Raw genomic sequence first — 19,715 nt, forward strand, 5'->3', positions numbered from 1 at the left:
TGCACGCACAGACATTAAAAAGATAATTAGAATATATTAAGAAACATCTGTGTCAATAAACTTGACAACTCACTAAAAGGAACAAACATCTTGAAACACAGAGGTGACAAAAATTAATGCAAGAAGAAACAGAAAATCTGAATAGCTCTATGATTTTGAAGAAAGTGTTTCATAATCAAAAAGCTTCTCACATAGAGAGATGAATAAAAAATGATACAGCAAATATAGCATTGTAAAATCAGTGTGATGAGTATATAGGTGCTCACTGTACGAATTCATTCAACATTTCTGCATAATTGAAAATTTTTATAATATAAAAAAATCCTTTCAACAAAGAAAATTCCAGGTCTAGAGAGCTTCAAATAAACATTTAAGGAAGTTAAATGCCAGTTTCAAACAAACTCATTCAGAACTTAAAAGAGAAAAAAACACTTTCCAACTCATTTTATAGGACCAGCATAAACTTGATATCTTGGCAAAGAAAGTGCAAGATTATAGCCCAATATGCCTCATAAACATAGAATCAAAAAGCCTTAGCAAAATATTAGCGAATCAAATCCCGCAATAGCTGAAAAGGAAAATACATCATGAATCGTTCTGGTATATTCTAGGAATATAGAGTTGGCTTAATGTGAAAATATATCAATGTAATTCCATATATTAGCAGAATACAAGAAAAAATATGATTGTTTTGATAGATGCAGAAAAAGAACTGGAAAAATTCAATGCCTGTTCAAGATGAAAACTCAGCAATCTGGATAGAGAAAAGAAAATCTGATAAAAGCATCAACAAAAAGCTTAATGGTGAAAGATTTTCCCTAAGATCAAGAAAGAAATAAAAATGTCTCCTCTTATCACTTTAATCAATCCTAGCTGGTGTGGCAAGGCAAGAAAAGAAGTACAGAAGACATAAAACTTAGATGGGAAGAATTAAAACTACTAGTCACGAACACCTTTGTGAATGTAAAAAAGCCCATGGAAGCTATTAAAAATTACTAGAACTAGCAAGACAACAGAATACAAATTCAATTTTAAAAGCCACTCTATATCTACATACCAGAAGCAAACAAACTGAAAGTGAAATTTTGAAACAATACAATCTACAATGACATCAAAAATCATCAGTACCATGAAATAAATCTAGGGTCTTCCCTGATGGCTCAGTCAGTAAAGAAACCATTTGCAATGCAAAAGACCCAGGTTTGATCCCTGGGTCAGGAAGATCCCTTGGAGAAGGGAATGTCAACCAACTCCAGTATTCTTGCCTGGAGAATCCCTTGGACAGAAGAGCCAGGTGAACTACCGTAGTCCATGGTGTAGCAAAGAGTCGGACATGACTGAGCGACTAACAGGGATAAATCTAACAAAAGATATGCAAGTCATTCAAAGCAAAACATATAAAATACCATCGAGAGAAGTTCAATATGATCTAAGGATATGGAGAGATAGCTCCTTCTTATAGACTTACTGTTGTTAGTATATCTATTCTATTAAAATTCATCTACAGATTTAATGCAATCAGCATCAAATCCCAGATAGTTCTGTTGACAAAACTGACAAGCCAATTCTAAAATCTGTATGAAATGAAAAGGATCTAGAATAACCACAACAATTTTGGAAAAGATGAACAGTTTTAGGACCTATGTGCCATGATTTCAAGACTTGACATAAGGGACTTCCCTAGTGGTCCAGTGGTTAAGACTCCAATCTTCCAGTGCAGGGGGAGCAGATCTGATCCCTGATACCAAGATACCACGTACCTTGTGGCACGGCGATAAATAAATAAAGAAAGAAAACTATAGAAATCAGGACAGTATGTTAGTGCACAAAACAGAGCAAATAGATAAACAGAGCAGAAGACAGAATCCAGAAATAGGCTGTCACATTTATGGTCAATCAATACCAAACCAAGGTTCCAAGTCAATTCAATGACTTGGACAGAAAATATATATTTTTAAACAAATTGTGTTTAAAATAACCAAAAATTAGTACAGGGCAAACTGAACCGCAACTTCTACCACACTCCATACACAAAAACAAATTTCACATGGATTGCAGACCTAAATTTAAAAGCTAGAATCATAAATCTTCTAGAAGAAAATGTAATAAAATATTTTATAACATTATTGATGTAAGTAAAATCATTAGACAGGAATCAAAAAGCACTGGACATGAAAAAAGTGATAAGCTAGATTTAATCAAAACAAAGTATCTGCTAGACAAAAGACTCTATCAAGAAATCAATATATAAGCCACAGAGTAGGAAAATGTATTTCTCAAGGAACTAAAGACATTTTCTATATTTTATACTATGGTATGAGTTATATAGCTGTTCACTTTCATGCACTGGAGAAGGAAATGGCAGCCCACTCCAGTGTTCTTGCCTGGAGAATCCCAGGGATGGGGGAGCCTGGTGGGCTACCGTCTATGGGGTTGCACAGAGTCGGACATGACTGAAGTGACTTAGCAGTAGCAAATCCCTTAACCCGAACACTCAAGAAATATGCATTTTAGATTATTTGAATTATGAATCAATTAAAAATTAGAAATCAGTTAGTAAAGGCGAAGTTGAAAAAGAAGCTGGAGAAAATAAGGAAAGAATACAGCAAATCTAAAAAACTACTAGCAGAAGTAAAATGCAAAATATAAAACCCTCCCTCCAGAAACTAAACTAATACCACTAAACAGTGATTCAGTTCTCTGAGAAAAAAAAATATATATATATATTTATATAAGAAAATTATCCGGATGTCAAATTAAGAAAAAGAAGATAAGTACTTATAAAACTAGAAATCACAAAGATGATGTATTTATAGATTAAAGGACATCAAAATATAAAGAATGACAAGTACACATTTACATTAACATTTCAAAACAAAAAGAAATGTGTGATTTCTGGGGACAAATAATCAAATTCACTAAAGAAAATGATCTTTTGAATAATTAGTAAACATAATATAAACTAAATACTGATATAGAATACTCCCGAACTTTTATGTTTATACATTTCACAGGAATATGTGTCAGAATATTGAGAAATAGTTATTTTATAATCACTTCCAGTGCATAAAAAGATGGAAAAGTCTCCAATACCTTTATAAGTTCAGCAAAACCCTGATACAAAAACCTGCCAAATGGAAAGAAAAGGTAATGGATCAATTACTTTTCATGGGTATACATACAAAAGCCTAAAGAAAACCCCAAAACAGTAGCTAGTCAAACACAACAGGATGTTGTGACAGAAACTCATCCTGAAGAATCATGCCTGAACCATAGAAGATTTTCTAATGTTAGTAAATTCAATTAAATAATACATAGGATCAACAGGTGAAATAATAAAAGCTATATAATTATCTCAATAGATGTCAAAATTTACCTAATAGCCACGATTGCTTTAAAAGAGAAAAAGGTAAACCAAGAATAGGATATATTAGCCTAACATTATAACTAACATTCATATCAAACAGCAAGCAATTCCATTTGCAAGTTTAAGTTCAAACTCTGGGGCCTTTTCCATTAAAGTCAAAAACAAGAAAAATGTCTGAAATCATCGTTATTGTTTGATCTAAAATTTCTACCCACAGAAATTAGGCAAAAAAGAAAAATGAGATGGACCCACATAGCACAGGCTCAGAAACTTCAGAGAGCATTTTTTTTTTTTACAGGGATTCTAGATATACTGGGATAATAAGAGACACCTGCTTGGATTCCTCTTCTATTTTGCTAGGTTGCTGACTAAGTACTGCCTATAATTCCCTTACACCACTCATTCTTTGCATAGGGCTAGAAGCGGATTTGCCTGCTCTCCTGTTCATCTCTGCTGAAGCCTAGTCCAACCTGATCATGAGTCAGAATTAGGCGCTGGATCTGCCTCTGCTGGAAAATCAAGAATTAGGCGCTGGATCTGCCTCTGCTGTGAAGGGATGCTGTGGCTCAAAAGTCACAACCAGTTACTCAGAACTCAACAACTACCTCACTCTCAAATAGATTTGCCAAAGAATGTTTGAAAAGTATTTACCATATTTCCTCAACAACATTGGGAAGATGTCTTATCAATCAAATTAGAAAACTGACAAGAAAATAATCACAGAGAAGGCAATGTCATAGAAATAAAATCCAGTATAATTCTCAGCAGAAAACCTGAGAAGAAAAGAAAAACAAACAAACAAAATATATATATATATGAGAAATGCAGAAGACTGAAGAAAAAGAAAGAGAAACAAAAACTGTGGGGGGAAAAATGCAGAGATCACAGTCCAGGATCTAAACTACTTAAGGCTAGAAAATTGAAAGTAGCTCAGTCATGTCCAACTCTTTGTGACCCCATGGACTATACAGTCCATGGAATTCTCCAGGCCAGAATATTGGAGTGGGTAGCTGTTCTCTTCTCCAGGGTGTCTTCCCAACCAGGGATCGAACCCAGGTCTCCCACATTGCAGGTGGATTCTTCACCAGCTAAACCACAAGAGAAGTCCAAGAATGCTGGAATGGGTAGCCTATCCCTTCTCCAGTGGATCTTCCCAACCCAGGAATCGAACCAGGGTCTTCTGCATTGCAGGTGGATTCTTTACCAACTGAGCTATCACGGAAGGCTAGAAAAAGAGACTGAAATCTGCGGAGTGAAAAGGGTGTAAAACAAAAAGGGTGGGAAAAAATATTGTCTAGGAAAAAACTTGAGAAAATTGAAAGAGTGACTCATACTGCAAGGAACCCTAACAGCAACAAAGCACCAATCTCCGTTAGCAACTATAACAGAGTGAAGTAAACAGACTGCTGAGGTGTTCATACTTCACAGATAATAATCACATCCAAAAAAAATTAGATTGCTCACAACGAATAAACAGCAGGTTGGTCATGAGCTTCTTGACAATATGTAAAACCAAAAATAATGGAGTACCAATTGTAGAACTTTAAAAGCAAAAGGCTGAAATCCAAGAATTCTATACCTAAAGCAATATGTCATCTGTGCAAGTATCAAGAGAAAGATATTCTCAGATTGTAAATATTCAGCAGATTTAGAATTGAAGTAAACTTCCTCAAAAAAAATAACAATGAAATTTTAGAAAGTTTATGCAGGAACAAATGTATATTAATTAAAATAAGAAGCAGAAAATGAGTTGAATATGGCTGTCTCTAAGCAGTCAAACCAGTTAAATGTACAGGCAAAATAAGTGTTTCCAATATGATTATAAAATTGATAATATTCTTTAAATTGAAAATAATAAAATTGGTTTTAAAAAAGGAGGAGGCATATTTATAATGGCAGTATATTGAAATTAACAAAGAATAGAAAAGAGAAAAAGTGAAAACAGTTAATTTCTCATCTTTCATATGAGCAAATATTATTAATTTGTAACTGATGTTAGGAGTTAAATTCACAAAAACTATATGGCCATTATTAGAAAAATTGAAAGCAAGACATCTAACTTTCAAACAACTGAGAGGGTACTATTTTAAAAAAAGCAAAACAAAAGCACCCTTTCTATATGAAAAGTCAACCTACTGAATGGAAAAAAATACGTGGGAATCATATATTTGATAAGGGGTTAATTTTCCAAAATATATAGATAGCTCATAAAAGTCAATAGCAAAAAAAAAAGAAGTCTTATTTAAAAATGGACAGAGGATCTGCATAGACATTTTTCCAAAGAAGACATGCAGATGGCCGACAGGGTCATGAAAAGATCCTCAACATCACTAAATACCAGGGAAATACAAATAAATACCACAATGAGATATTACTTTACACCTGTTATAACGGCTATCATTAAAAAGACAAGAAATAACAAGTGTTAGTGAGAGCTTCCCTTGTGGCTCAGATGGTAAAGAATCTGCCTGCAGTGTGGGAGACCTGGGTTCAATCCCTGGGTTGGAAAGATTCGCTGGAGGAGGGCATGGCAGCCACTCCAGTATTCTCGCCTGGAGAATCCCATAACAGAGGAGCCTGGCGGGCTATAGTCCCTAGGGTTGCAAAGAGTCGGACATGACTGAGCGACTAAGCACACAGCACAGTGAGGGTGTGGAGAAAAGGAAATGCTTGTGCACTGCTGCTGCTAAGCCGCTTCAGTCATGTCCGACTCTGTGCGACCCCATAGCCGGCAGCCCACCAGGCTCCCCCGTCCCTGGGATTCTCCTGGCAAGAACACTGGAGTGGGTTGCCATTTGGTAATGTAAAACTGGTGCAGCCACTAGGGAAGACAGTACAGAAGTTCCTAAAAAAATAAAAATAGAAATATCATATGATCCATCTGGATCCACTTCTGAGTATTTATCTGCAGAAAATGAAACACTAACTCAAAAAGATACCTGCAATCCCTTTGTTCACTGCAGCATTGTTTAGAAGAGCCAAGATATGGAAACAAACTGTCCATTGACAGATGAATGGATAAAGAAAATGCAGTGTGTACACACACACACACACACACACACACACACACAGAGGAATATTATTTAGCCATGAAAAAGAAAACCTTGCTATTTGTGGCATCATGGATGGAACTTGAGGGTACCCGTGAAATAAGTCAGAGAAAGACAAATAACGCATGATCTCATTCATATATGGAATCTTTAAAAAAAAAAAAAAAGTCAAGCTCATGAATACAGAGCTGGTGGTTGCCAGAGGCAGGGGATGGGGAGGTGAAATGGGTGAAGGCAGTCAAAAGTTACAAACTTCCAATTATAAATAAACAAATCATTGGAATGTACTGTACAGCATGGTGACTACGTGTGTGTGCTAAGTCGCCTGAATAGTGTCCAGCTCTTTGCGACTCTATGAACTGTATGTAGCCTGCCAGGCTTCTCTGTCTAAGGGATTCTCTAGGCAAGAATACTGGAGTGGGTTGCTGTTTCCTCCTCCAGGGGATCTTCCTGACCCAGGAATCAAACCCACCTCTCTTTATGTCTCCTGCATTGGCAGGTGGGTTCTTTACCACTAGTGCCACTGGGAAGCCCCCACGGTGACTACAGTTAATAATAATTCTGTATTGCATAATTGAAAGTTGCTAAATTTCTAAGAGAATAGATCTTAAAAGTTCTCATCAGGAGAAAAATTTCACTATGTACAGTGAATGGATATTAACTAGACTTACTGTGATGATCATTATGCAAAATAAATAAATAGTAAATCATTACACTGTATAGCCAAAGTTCAGTTGTATGTCAAATGTCTTTCAATCTTAAAAAATTCACTGTAGTCAAAAAAAAAGAAGACAAATTAAATACATTAAGTGCACATCAGTTCAGTTCAGTCGCTCAGTCATGTCCAACTCTTTGCGACCCCATGAACTGCAGCACACCAGGCTTCCCTGTCCATTACCAATTCCTGGAGTCCACCCAAACCCATGCCCATTGAGTCGGTGATGCCATCCAGCCCTCTCATCCTCTGTCATCCCCTTCTCCTCCTGCCCTCAATCTTTCCCAACATCAGGGTCTTTTCAAATGAGTCAGCACTTTGCATCAGGTGGCCAAAGTATTGGAGTTTCAGCTTCAACATCAGTCCTTCCAATGAATACCCAGGCCTAATCTCCTGTAGGATGGACTGGTTGGATCTCCTTGCAGTCCAAGGGACCCTCAAGAATCTTCTCCAACACCACAGTTCAAAAGCATCAATTCTTCGGCGCTCAGCTTTCTTTATGGTCCAATTCTCACATCCATACATGACCACTGGAAAAACCATAGCCTTGACTAGATAGACCTTTGTTGGCAAAGTAATGTCTCTGCTTTTTAATATGCTGTCTAGGTTAGTCACATGGTAACCAGCATAAAGCAAAATGATAGAATTAAGACCCAAATGAAAGGTTGGAAATAAATGATAGGTCAAGCTTTCTCATAAGAAGGCTCTCAGAATAATTAAAAATTTAAACACAGTGGCACATATTGCTTTATACCCCTAACAAAATCACACAGAAAGGGCGTGAGGAACATGCCCCTTCTGTGTATTTCAGGAACATGAAATACCATGTTCCTGGAAGAAGTTGAATAATTCTGAGTGTTCTCCAATGACCACACATAACAATAAATGTTATGCAAACACAAGTGGAAAGGTTACATAGCAAAAATCAACAGAAAGCAAAAGCATAATTTCAAAAGTGTTTCAAGAATATTTACATTGATAAGAGGTAAAATCCACTGTAAAGACAACAGAGCATTGAAAATTAAAATAAATGCTGTTAGAAGTAAACTGAGGAAGCAAGGTAACAGCAGTGGGAGATTTCAATACATCATATTAATTTACCTTGGATAAAATAACTAAAATCACAGGCGGAAGGGATATAGGTAATATGAAGATAACTTCTATGCATATATAAAAGTCTTATACCAAAGAGGCAACACCTTCATAAAAGTTCATCTTATTCTCACTTATAAGGAAAATCCTAGCAAAGAGCAGGCCATATTAATTTTCCAATGTACAAAAAAATAGAAAATTTAAATGTAAACTAGAAATTTAAAACCCTACTGGACTTGGAAATTATAAAATACTTCTCTCAAAAAATTGTAGAAGAGCAGAGGAAATTAAAAACTACAATAAAATATTATAAAGAAAACAATGGAACAATTAAAACTATCTATCAAAATTCTGAGATATTACTAGTGTCTTCTCAGTGGCAAATTTATTGTCTTGGTTGCCTTAATTATTAAATAATGAGGAATTAAAATAAGAAATCTACCAAAGTTGCTAGAAATGACAACAAATAAGTGGAACAGAAATAAAAACAGAAAATCAAAACATCCTATGATGAAAACTAAAGGAAGTGAAGAACTGATTGTCACAGCAGGGAACAATACCCTCATCATGCACTGGTCCATTTAGGTAGAGTTGTGAACTCCCAAGTTGATAGGGACCACGCTTGTCCATCAAGAGAGCAGGCAGGTGTAAGACAGTAAGGAGTGGTAGAGACTGTGGCATTTGCCCTGCCTAAAAGGACAGCTACTCAACTTCACCAAATCATTGCAATGAAAGAATGCAAGTCCAGACTTGCCAAATTCTCTTATATTTTTAAGAGGGAGAAATGCAGATTTTTAATATGATACTTTTTCTGCTTTATAAAATGATGTGTGAGCCAAATAAAACATGGCTAAGAGCTGAATTTGGCTGGTAGGCCGTAAGTATGCAACTTCTGATTTAGACTACTTATTTCAGCTTGAATCAGTTTCAACAAGTTATATTTTTCCAGAAATCTCCATTTCATGTAGACGTTCAAATGTATTTGCACAAAACTGCATTGTGTATTCTTTTTAAAAAACTTTCATATTTTTTTCTCTTCTAGTTCAGTGCTCTCTTAATTCTTAATTAAACATGCTTTATTTGTCAATGTATTACATTTTTTCCCAAAAAATCAGCTCTTGGATCTGCTTATTGAAAAATTTTTGGTTTTTCATTTTAAAATTTTCAAGTGGGTGGGATTCTTATTCAAATGTTTGTTATTACTTTTTGGTTTATTGCACTGTAGTCAAAGAATGTGCCTATAATATTTGTCCTTTGGAATTTAATTAGGTTGTCTTTGTGGCCTAATACACAGCCATGTTTGTTAACATTCCAGAATCATTTCAAAAGAAGAGTATTCTCTTTTCAAGGGAACAAAATTTATTGATATATTACATGCATACACAGGCACATATTCACATACACACACGTTCAGTGTCATTCAAATTCTGTTCCTTAGTTTTATCTATAGAATCAAACTGAAAGGAATGTGTAAAATCTCTCATAATCATTTCTGCCCCTATTCATAGTATTTCTAAACTTTTCTCCTGAAATAAAATTTTTGCAATAAATGTTACATCCTAATGAAAAACGAAAAGCCTAAAATCCTTAAGTCATCATTAATGTTGTTCACCAAACATTTCTAATTCATTCCATTCTAGTCATGGAGTCAGATTCAACTTCCTAATAGCCCTTGATATGAGGCATGGCCACATGACTTGCTGTAGCCAATGAGATGTGAATAGAAGTGACAGAAACTTTAAGAGTCATCATGTGATTCACTCAGTCTCTTTCCCTTGCCTCAGCTGTCATGGAAGCACAGACAGAAGCCTCCCTCTGCCAGGATTCCTGAGTGAGGATGACTAAGAGGAAACACCCAGCCAATCTACAATGGACATACAGCATGAGTGAGATGTTCTACTTTGTGGTATTGAGTCACTGATATTCGGGGAGGATTATTTATTACTGCAGCATAACTTAGCCTATCCTTACTGAAACACAAACAACAACAACAACAACAACAAACATAGACAATCTGGAGAAGGGAAAAACAGATAACTAATCAACATATTGAAAATACATCATCTCACTTATGAGTGAAAACTAAGTCCCCATTTTTCACCAATCACCTTAGTAAAGATGTATTAAATAATACTCAATATTGGTCAGGGTGTTCTGAGATAGGCATTTTCTTATATTCCTTTTAGTAAATTCTGCCTGAGTGAAATATTATTTCTGTATAAGGAATTTCAGCAGCTTCTTATCTTTCACATAATACTCTCTCTCCTAGGAATTCAGCACAATCTCTGTTTTCACAATGACACAGTACATGGTACCAGGAGGAAACAAACTTTCCAACTGGGATTCTGAGATTGTCTTGCTTATCTATGATCCTAAATGAAGTAATGACCTTCTTCCTAATGAAAAATGGTATACTGTTATCTATGGCATGACCAGCATCATAATTAATTAAATGTCATCTGTGGTTTCTTGGGATAAAATAATCATCGAAAGCAAGGCTTTCAAAGACCCGTGTAGTTACTATGTTTGACCTTTATAGTAGCAATGATGACTACAAGGGCTGTAGGGGGAATGGCTGCTCCAATAAGCTCAGGCCCGGAAACTCTCAGCTAGGTTACAGTCAGAGAACTAGAGTGCTTCTAGGGTAGCCCCAAAATCATCACTTATTTCTTACAACCTCAGGGAAGACCTCAGATTTAATTGGGTGGCCCACAGAATGATAATGAAATCACAGACTCATCAAGTCACTTATGTGAAATTTAAGGTACTGGTTGGAAAGAAGTGGGACCTGAGACTTAGAATGGGGAATTCTGTGTGGATTCAGAAAATTGAATGATCAAGTCTCCCTGATGTCCACTCTGATACTTCTCTGAGGTCAGACAAGATCAGTCTGAAGAACTTGTGGATCATGAAAACTGGAAACGAACACAACTTTTGTGTTTGCCTTGAACAGAGATGCCCACTTTTAAGATCTATTCCTACCAAGTTTCACTGACTCTAAATCCATGACTCCAATCAGATCAGCACATTCCAGGAGAAGTCCCAAGTCCACTATGGGAGACGAACACAGAGTCTCAAGATGTTGCTAATTTGTATTGTTGTAAACAGTGTAGCCATGAGTTCTAAGGTATTAAAATAAGAGAGACAGAATATAATACCAGATACTCTTAATGAAATGGGTGCATGAACCAGAAATTCTGTTTTCATTATGTTGGATTGAGTGGCAGCAAACAGGTTGAACAGTTTAATCTTTAGCAGAAACTTGGGTTCAGTGTGGGCAACTGTCAAAACAATTGAGATGGCAGAGTCTTCTTAGAAAAATGCAGAGGGAGGAGCTACCTCGGGAGATAGGGATGTTGGAGTGGATTTGTCACAAACACCCACCATCACTACTTATCCCGAGAAGCCCAAAAGGACGCCCCTTTGCTAAAGCAGCAAGAAACCCAAAGACATCATCTTCAGTTCATAAACTCTGGTCTAGAATCAGGCTCGACTCATTCAAGAATAATTTGGGGAGTGGCTAGAATTTATTATCCAGCCAAAGCTGATGGCAGGAGACTGTCTGGAATAGCAACTGATAACCAAAACACTCACATAGGTTTGAAATATCTACGTGACATCATGACGGGAGTGTGCGTGCATGTGTATCTCTGTCCCGTTAAGTCACTGCTTCAATGCCTCGTTGTCAGCCTAAGTGACCTATATCCACTAAATCACAAAAAGAATAACAACATATTGACAAGATATGTTGTTGAACAGTCAGACGTGACTGAGCGACTAAGCATACACACGCATAGTCTAAGGCATACCATCAGAAACAGGAAGCAACCCAACCATGTTTCCTCATCTGACAATCTCTCCCATGGAGTTCAGGCTAGATTCATGGAGCTCTTACTAGCAGTGTGACCTGGGCAAGTAACTTGAAACCTCTGTACTTCATTTTCCTCATCTCTAAAATGAGAATCATATGAGTCCCTATGGCTGTTATGAGAACTAAGTTAATAAAGTGCCAGAGTAGCAGTCTACAATGGAGACTCCACTGTGTTAGCTACTACTATCATCACTCTAAGTCATTATTGGAAGCATGGTGAGCACTACAGAAGTCTTAGTTATCGCTGTCATTACCTAGCTAAGATTTACCATAATGAAGTCAAAATAAGTTCAGCAGTAATTCCCTAACAGAATGAAATGTGAAATAGTTTGATGCCAATCATGCTTATTCACAAATGCAAACACATAAAGAGAGATTTTCCTGTGACTGACCGTCACCAGGACTTTGTGAATTACTTCCAGCTTTTAAAGTTACACATCTTCCCCCAGGGTTACTGGCAGGAGATTAAGGAAGGACTGCACTCCATGGAAAAGACTGTCAAACAAGAAATCATGGTTGGGTTGCTTCCTGTTTCTGATGGTATGCCTTAGACTGTGTGTGTGTGTGTGTGTGTGTGCATTCAGTCATGTTGGACTCTTTTCAACTCCACTGTAGCCTGACAGACTTCTCTGTCCATGGGATTTCCCAGGCAAGAATACTGGAGTGGGTTTCCATCTCCTTCTCCAGGCAATCTTCCCAACCCAGGGACTGAGCCTTCATCCCCTGTGTCTCCTACATTGCAGGTGGATTCTTTACCTGCTGAGCCATCAGAAAAGCCCTTAGACTAGCACCTCTCAAACTCAACCACGCACGTAAGTTCTTGTTAAAACTCAAGCTCTGAATCAGCAGGTCTCAGGTGGGCCTGAGGGTGAGCACTGCAAGTAAGCTCCCAGGATATGGTGATTCTGTGGGTCCCTGGACCACAGCTGGAGAAGGGAGGAAGCCAAGGCCCCAGCATACGCAAGCATTGGGAAGGCCCCCACTTTCAAGCAGGACTGACTAGTCCTGCTTCGTCATATCCCCAGAGGAAATATATCCTTATTTGCTTTTCAGGCATTTACTCCTCCTCAGACCTTCTTGTCCATACAAATACATAGGCTTGAAGATTTCTCTCAGCCAAAGGTTTTCTTTTAACTAGAAGTCACCCAGTGATGTTGATGGACACACTGCTGTCCATACCTGGCTGGATTGTTAAAGGATGAAGGTTCTTGTGCCTCACGCTGGGGATTCTGACTCAGCGCATCTGTTTAGCATGTTTCCATTTCTTCTTTTTTTCTTGTGCACTGAAGTTAATGCACCTCTGCTTAATGCTAAAACCCCAGGTACTTCCACCAGATCATCCCCCTTCATGAAATCTGTGGGTGAGCATCTTCCCTCACACACAGAAAGAAGTGTGTATATAGACAATGGAATATTACTCAGCCATAAAAAGAATGAAGTAATGCCATTTGCAGCAACATGGATGGGCCTAGAGATCATCATACGAAGTGAAGGAAGTCAGGTAGAGAAAGACAAATAGTGTACGATATCACTTAGATGTGGAATCTAAAGAAATGATACAAATGAACTTATTTACAAAACAGAAACACACTCACAGCCATTGAAAGCAAACTTAATAGCTACCAAAGGGGAAAGGGTGGGGGAAGGATAAATTAGGAGCCTGGGATTAACATACATACACTGCTGTGTATAAAATAGGTAAACAACAAGGTCTTGCTGTTTAGCACAGGAAAATATATCAATATCTTGTTATGACGTATAAGGGAAAAGAATTCTAAAAGGAATAGCTGTATGTGAATGTATAACTGAATCACTTTGCTGTGTACTTGAAACTAAACACAACATTGCAAATCAACTATACTTCAGCACAAAGAGAGAAAGAGAGAAGAAAGAAAGAAAAACGAGAGACAGAAAAAAAGAAAGGAAGGAAAGAAGGAAGCATGTATTTGAAATCACAACATAGACCTAGGCCCATTCCAGAGCCTCCACACGAGTACACTGACACGTTTGACTGTGAAGTGGAAATGGGCTGTACTGGGAATTAAGCATAGACTTTTCTGTCTTCTAGAAGATCACAAATGAAAATAGGAAAGTCATAATCATATGACTGATCAGCAAAGTGTCAACACATGTAATGAATGGGTAGGAAAAGAGGGAACATACAGACACACAGGCTAACAACGGGGACCCTGCCAACTCTTTCATGTGACTCTGGCCATAATTTCATTCTTTGAGCTCAGTGGTTTGCCTCAAAATTAAGCAAAAGGGCATCTTGCCAACCATAAAGTTAAGCAAATTCACACATAATGGACACCAGAAAAATCTTTTCTAAATGGAACAAAGCTGAATCATACTCACCATCCAGACAGTGGTGAACCTAAAAAAAAAAAAGAAAAACAAACACAAAAAACCCTACAAACCTGTTGAGGGATAATAATTCATTTCAAAACCCCAAACTTGTTGGAATTTCAAAAGATTCTGCATCTTTGAGGCACAGAAGGGAAATTAAGAATGCAGAGGGCAAGGGCTGCATTTGTTTTGTTCCTTGAGTGCAGGAGAGGTGGAGACAGCTAGGAACGGAAGATTGCATTAAGAAATATGAGCGGGGACCCAGGCAGAAACCATGGGCTTCTGAAAGCATCTCCTGGTTTGACAGTTTCAGGAAACTACTTACAAAGCTGGCTGGGTTCACTCCAGATGCCCACAGTGGTGTAGTTGGTGAAACCATTATGATGTAGAAAAGAGTCAAAAACGTCCCTTTGGTCTTAAAGATATCAAGCCCCTTTTCGCCAGTGGGCAGTACAGGAAGCTCCAAGGGGCCCCAGGAACTGCTGTGGGAACCACAGAGCTAATGAGAGCAACAGGAGCATGGCAGAGCCCACAGTCACTTTCTCAACTTGCTTCTATAAAAGATTTAAGCTTTGGAGATGTTTTTGTAAGGTGACTGTTTTATCATTTCTAAGGACAGTACTGCAATGCACTGGAGAGAAATGGATTTCCCGATGCAAGGAGAGCCTTAGGTCACTGAGTTTAAATGGTTCTAGGAGCCTGAGGAAGAGAACTTCAGACTTCCAGAATCTGGGCTGAAGGTGAGATGCTGGCAAAAGCATCTGGGAAACATGAGTCCTAGTCCCCAACTGATGTCAGGTCAGAAGTCACCTCAGCTGCAGAGGCTAAAAGAACCTTTGCAGCCATAAAGGAAGCACTGGGCAACTGGGAGTTTGGATTTTCTGTTTATTTAACTCGGGGCAGTTCAGCCTATGCGGTATACACACACACAGGGTCAGTCCCAGCTCTGAAGTCTAATGGGCTATGGTCAGGAGAGCAATTCCAGACCCTACTACTGCCTGTCTTCCATTCTGCCCTCTGGAAAACCGGCTCCCCCCGCCACACACACACACTGGAACCGTCTGCCTCCCACAGGCTCTGTGTCCAGGAAACCAGTGAGCTCCCTAATCCAGGGAGATTACTGCTACACACAGAGTCAGCAAAGCACCCCACTCCCCAGGAACCACCTAATGAAAGCCTCATGGAGAGACTAAGGTTGTACAGACTCGGTCTAATTCCATCTGGGCCTCGTGCCGAAGGTATGACCTCACCAGAAAGCAAAACGGCAGGGACCCCAGAGAGAATGGATCGGTGTGTGGGCCAGACCTGCCTCAAATCACGGCCAGCTGGGATGCACGGAGGCACCGCCATCTCTCCCGATGCCCTTGGATCCCAGGACCAGGGTCAGGAGGCATGGTCATCTTACAGTGAAGAATCCTAAGTTCTGGCCCAAAACCCTTGTGTGAGTGTGTGTGTGTGTGCATGCGGCATTATTCTCATAAAAATCTCTGCCATTCCACAAGTTTCACACCAAAGAGAAGCTTAATTAGGTAGGGCCAAATGTCTGCAGAGAATCTCCAGTTACAGAAGCTGGGAGGAAGGATATAATTAGAACCTGACTTAAAAAAAAACCACCACCAGAATAGCTCAAAAGACCCCACTAAGAGAAGGACACTGAAAAACAGTCAATCCACGTATATCCAGAACTCAGAACCCAGAAATTTCACTTACCAGTGTCACTGACAAATAACATAAAGGCATTTCCGCCTCAGCCTGGGTATTTCTCCCTTAGCTCTTTCCCCACTTAGGCATTGATTGCGTTGCAAAAGGCAATTCTCTTTGCCTGCACTGCTGCATTGCCTTCATTTGTTGTATATTGATTCTTTTGTAGGCAACAAAACAAAAGTTTGAGGAAGCTGCACTTCAGATATATATGATTATGGCTGATTTGCATTGTTGTATGGCAGAAATTTGTAAAAAAAAAATTAATATATTTAAATAAATGAAGAAAAGTAAATAACTGTGCTTTCACCTGATGGGGTCACCATGAAAAAACAGATGATTTAGGCTTCTGTTAAAGGAACTAATAGAATTCTCTATATGCTTTGCTTGGAAGTCCCGCCCTCGGCATTGGTCACTAAGAATGATGTTGCAAATGAATGGGTGAAACCTGGCATCTCTTAAGCTGCATCTTGTTGGCTGCTTGAGTCCTGATGGGCTCCTGGAACAGCACCATCACCCGAGGCCCCCAGGGGACTCCAAGCCCTCCTGCAATCAGGGAGGATTTGCAATAATGTAAAAATTCCCCATGAGCCAGGGTCTGATGAACGAATAGACAGACAGCAAGGATGTACTTGGATGAAGATCCATAAAACTTCCATGGAAGTAACTCTCCCATGATAGCCCCCAGCTCATTTTGACTAAATGTTGCTAAGTCCATTTGCTTTTAGTCCATCTGACCATGTTTTATTTTGCTAAGTTATGAGAGAAGACTCAAAGGCACAAAAACCTTCTTAATTCTACAAAGAAGATAGGTTAAAATTTCTATTATTTTAAGGAAGAAACTCTTTTTTCCTGGAAGTGTTTCTCTGAAATGATGATGGGAATCCAGGGAAGAGATTTTGCTATACAACATGTGCTTTGCTCCAGCTTTTCAGAAATATTGGGCTAGCCAAAAGTTCATCTGGGTTTTCCCATAGGATGGTGCAGAAAAACCCAAAAGAATTTTTTGGCCAATCCAGTACCTCTAACTATAAAGCAAAGTCGAATCAGGCCTGCAAAGACCCAGAGAGTCACAATCAATCAGAGATGTAAGGACAGAGCCAGCACTCCATGTACAACTGAACATCCCTGATAGAACATCTCTTTCCTGAACCAGAAAATAAATGCCCACAGCTGCACTTGGTGGTTGGGACTGGGGTCCATTCACCATACAGTCACCATTAAATTATCATTTTTCCAACAAACCAGCAAGATAACAGGACACAGCTGTGTTCAATTAGTCTGCAGACCAATCAAACCCCTCACTACCAGGGTCTTCATCTGTCTCTCCCAAAAGACACCCTGCCCCATCCTCTGTTTCCATTTAGCTGGCCTTTACTTCATGTTCTACACAAGAATCCCCAAAGTCTACCACTTTGGACCCCTTACACCTGGGATCAAGCTGCTTTCCAGAGAGGGAGAGTGTGTGTTGAAAAAACAAAATTAGGGGACTTTTCTGGCAGTCCAGTGGTTAAGACTTCACCTTCCAATGCAAGGAATACAGGTTCAATCTCTGGCTGGGGAGCTAAGATCCCACATGCCTCGTGGCCAAAAACCCAAAACATAAAACAGAAGCGATAATATAACAAATTCAATAAAGACTTTTAAAAAATGGTCCACATCCAAAAAAAAAAAACCTAAAATAAGAAAGCTGCTTTCTGGACCTTCGGCCAAGGCAGGAAGGTCATAGCCAGTTTGGGATAAACTCCTAGGGTTTTAGAGCAGGAAAGAATCTTAAGGATCATCAAATGCAGTCATTTTCCAGAACCGTTTAGGGATAGTGAAACACTTTCCCCCAATGAGACTGTATGTAGAAACCAGTGTGTAAAAGAGAGAAAAGAAGCTGTTATAGCCAAAAAATGGAATGTGATTTAGCAATAAAATGCAGTGAAATAGTGATACATGCTACACTATGGATGAACCTTTCAAATATTACGGTAAGTGAAGGAAGTCAGTCACAAAGGACCGTGTATCCCATGATCCAGAAGAGCTAAGTCCATAGAGACAGAAAGTTGATTAGTGGTTGTCCAGGACTCGGTGAGGGATAGAGGGACAGCCTGGAGCATCCCATGGACAGAGGAGCCTGGTGGGCTACCGTCCATGGGGTAAAGAGTTGGACACGACTGAGCAACTAACAGTTTCACTTTCAGAGGGAATGGAGGTGATAATTCAGAGGTACAGGGTTTCTTTTAGGGTGATGAAAATGTTCTAAAATTGATAATGCTATTGGTTGCACAAATCTGTGATACACTCAAAGCCACTGAATTACACAGGTTGCACAGGTGAATCTTAGGGTGTGTGAATTCTGTCTCAACAAAGCTGTTTTGAAAATGAAACAGAATCATTTTCACTGCTCCACCAGCCAGGGCCTCCCCCCTCACTCGGCTCCCTCTAGTGGCCCCAGAGCCACCTCTGCAGACCCCTGGAGGTCTGTGGAATGTGGTTTGAAAAACCCAGATTTGGTTCAAGTTTCCATGCCTGAAATGTAAGCCAGGACATGAATCCAAGTCTTTTGACTCCAAGTCTCTATTTTGCAAGGCCCTTCAAACCCAAGATCTCTGATGAGTCCTGGCTCATCCCAGGGGATGGGGATGGGGGTAGGGGGTGGGGATGCTGTGGGCTCCAGTCTCACCGTCCATGTCCAGGCGTTGCATGATGATGGCCAGCTCCACCTCACTTGGCATGTACCCCAAAGAGCGCATGGCCATGCCCAGCTCCTGCTTGGAGATGAACCCATTTCCGTCTCGGTCCAGAACCCGGAAGGCCTCTCGGATCTCTACAACAGAAATGCAGAGAAAGTCCAATGGTCACAAGGCATGGTTGACTGCAGGGGTCCCCAGCCCCCGTTAGGAACTGGACATGAGCAGTGGGCCAGCAAGTAAAGTTTTATCTGTTGCTCCCCATCGCTCGCATTACCACCTAAACCACACCTGCCCCTTACCCCACCATCCATGGAAAAATTGTCTTCTGTTGTCAAAAGGGTTGGGGACCACCGCTCTACTGCATTGAAATGATAGGCAACTGTCTGCAGAAAACTCCTAATTACTTTACAAAGAGTGATGTGTCAAAACCCTTTAACCTGATTTTAAAAAGGGGGTGGCCAGAAGAGGAAGAAAAAAAGAGAGAAAAGACGGGGAGGGAAGGGGGTAAGAAACAACAAACAAACAAAAAAAACCCCAGAAAAACAACTTTGGAAGGAGGAGATAACTAACCCTAAGCAGCTAACATAATGTAGTGTTGTGTTAGTCGCTCAGTTGTGTCTGATTCTTTGCAACCCCATGGACTGTAGCCCTCCAGGCTCCTCTGTCCATGGAATTTTCCAGACAAGAATACTGGAGTGGGTTGCCATTCCCTTCTCCAAGGGATCTTCCCAACTCAGGGATCAAACCTGGGTCTACTGAATTGCAGGCAGATTCTTTACCATCTGAGTCACCAGGAACACCCAACACAAAGTAGGGGGTGCACAATTAGACAGGAGTCCCAGCTGGGAATCGCATTAGCCATGGACACTCCCCGGCAAGGCTGAGGTTT

General features: G+C 39.5%; 1 protein-coding gene across 1 annotated transcript in view; it reads right to left on the reverse strand.

Moving 5' to 3' along the window:
• The window catches only part of CALN1 (calneuron 1), a 414,595-nt gene that overhangs the window by 230,696 nt on the left and 164,184 nt on the right, over positions 1–19,715 (reverse strand). Inside the window, exon 3 of the mRNA XM_070362644.1 lies at positions 18,817–18,960. Within this exon, the coding sequence (XP_070218745.1) occupies positions 18,817–18,960 (144 nt within the window). The remainder of the gene's footprint in view (positions 1–18,816; positions 18,961–19,715) is intronic.

This window comes from Bos mutus, chromosome 25, assembly GCF_027580195.1.
Source record: "Bos mutus isolate GX-2022 chromosome 25, NWIPB_WYAK_1.1, whole genome shotgun sequence".
NCBI lineage: Eukaryota > Metazoa > Chordata > Mammalia > Artiodactyla > Bovidae > Bos > Bos mutus.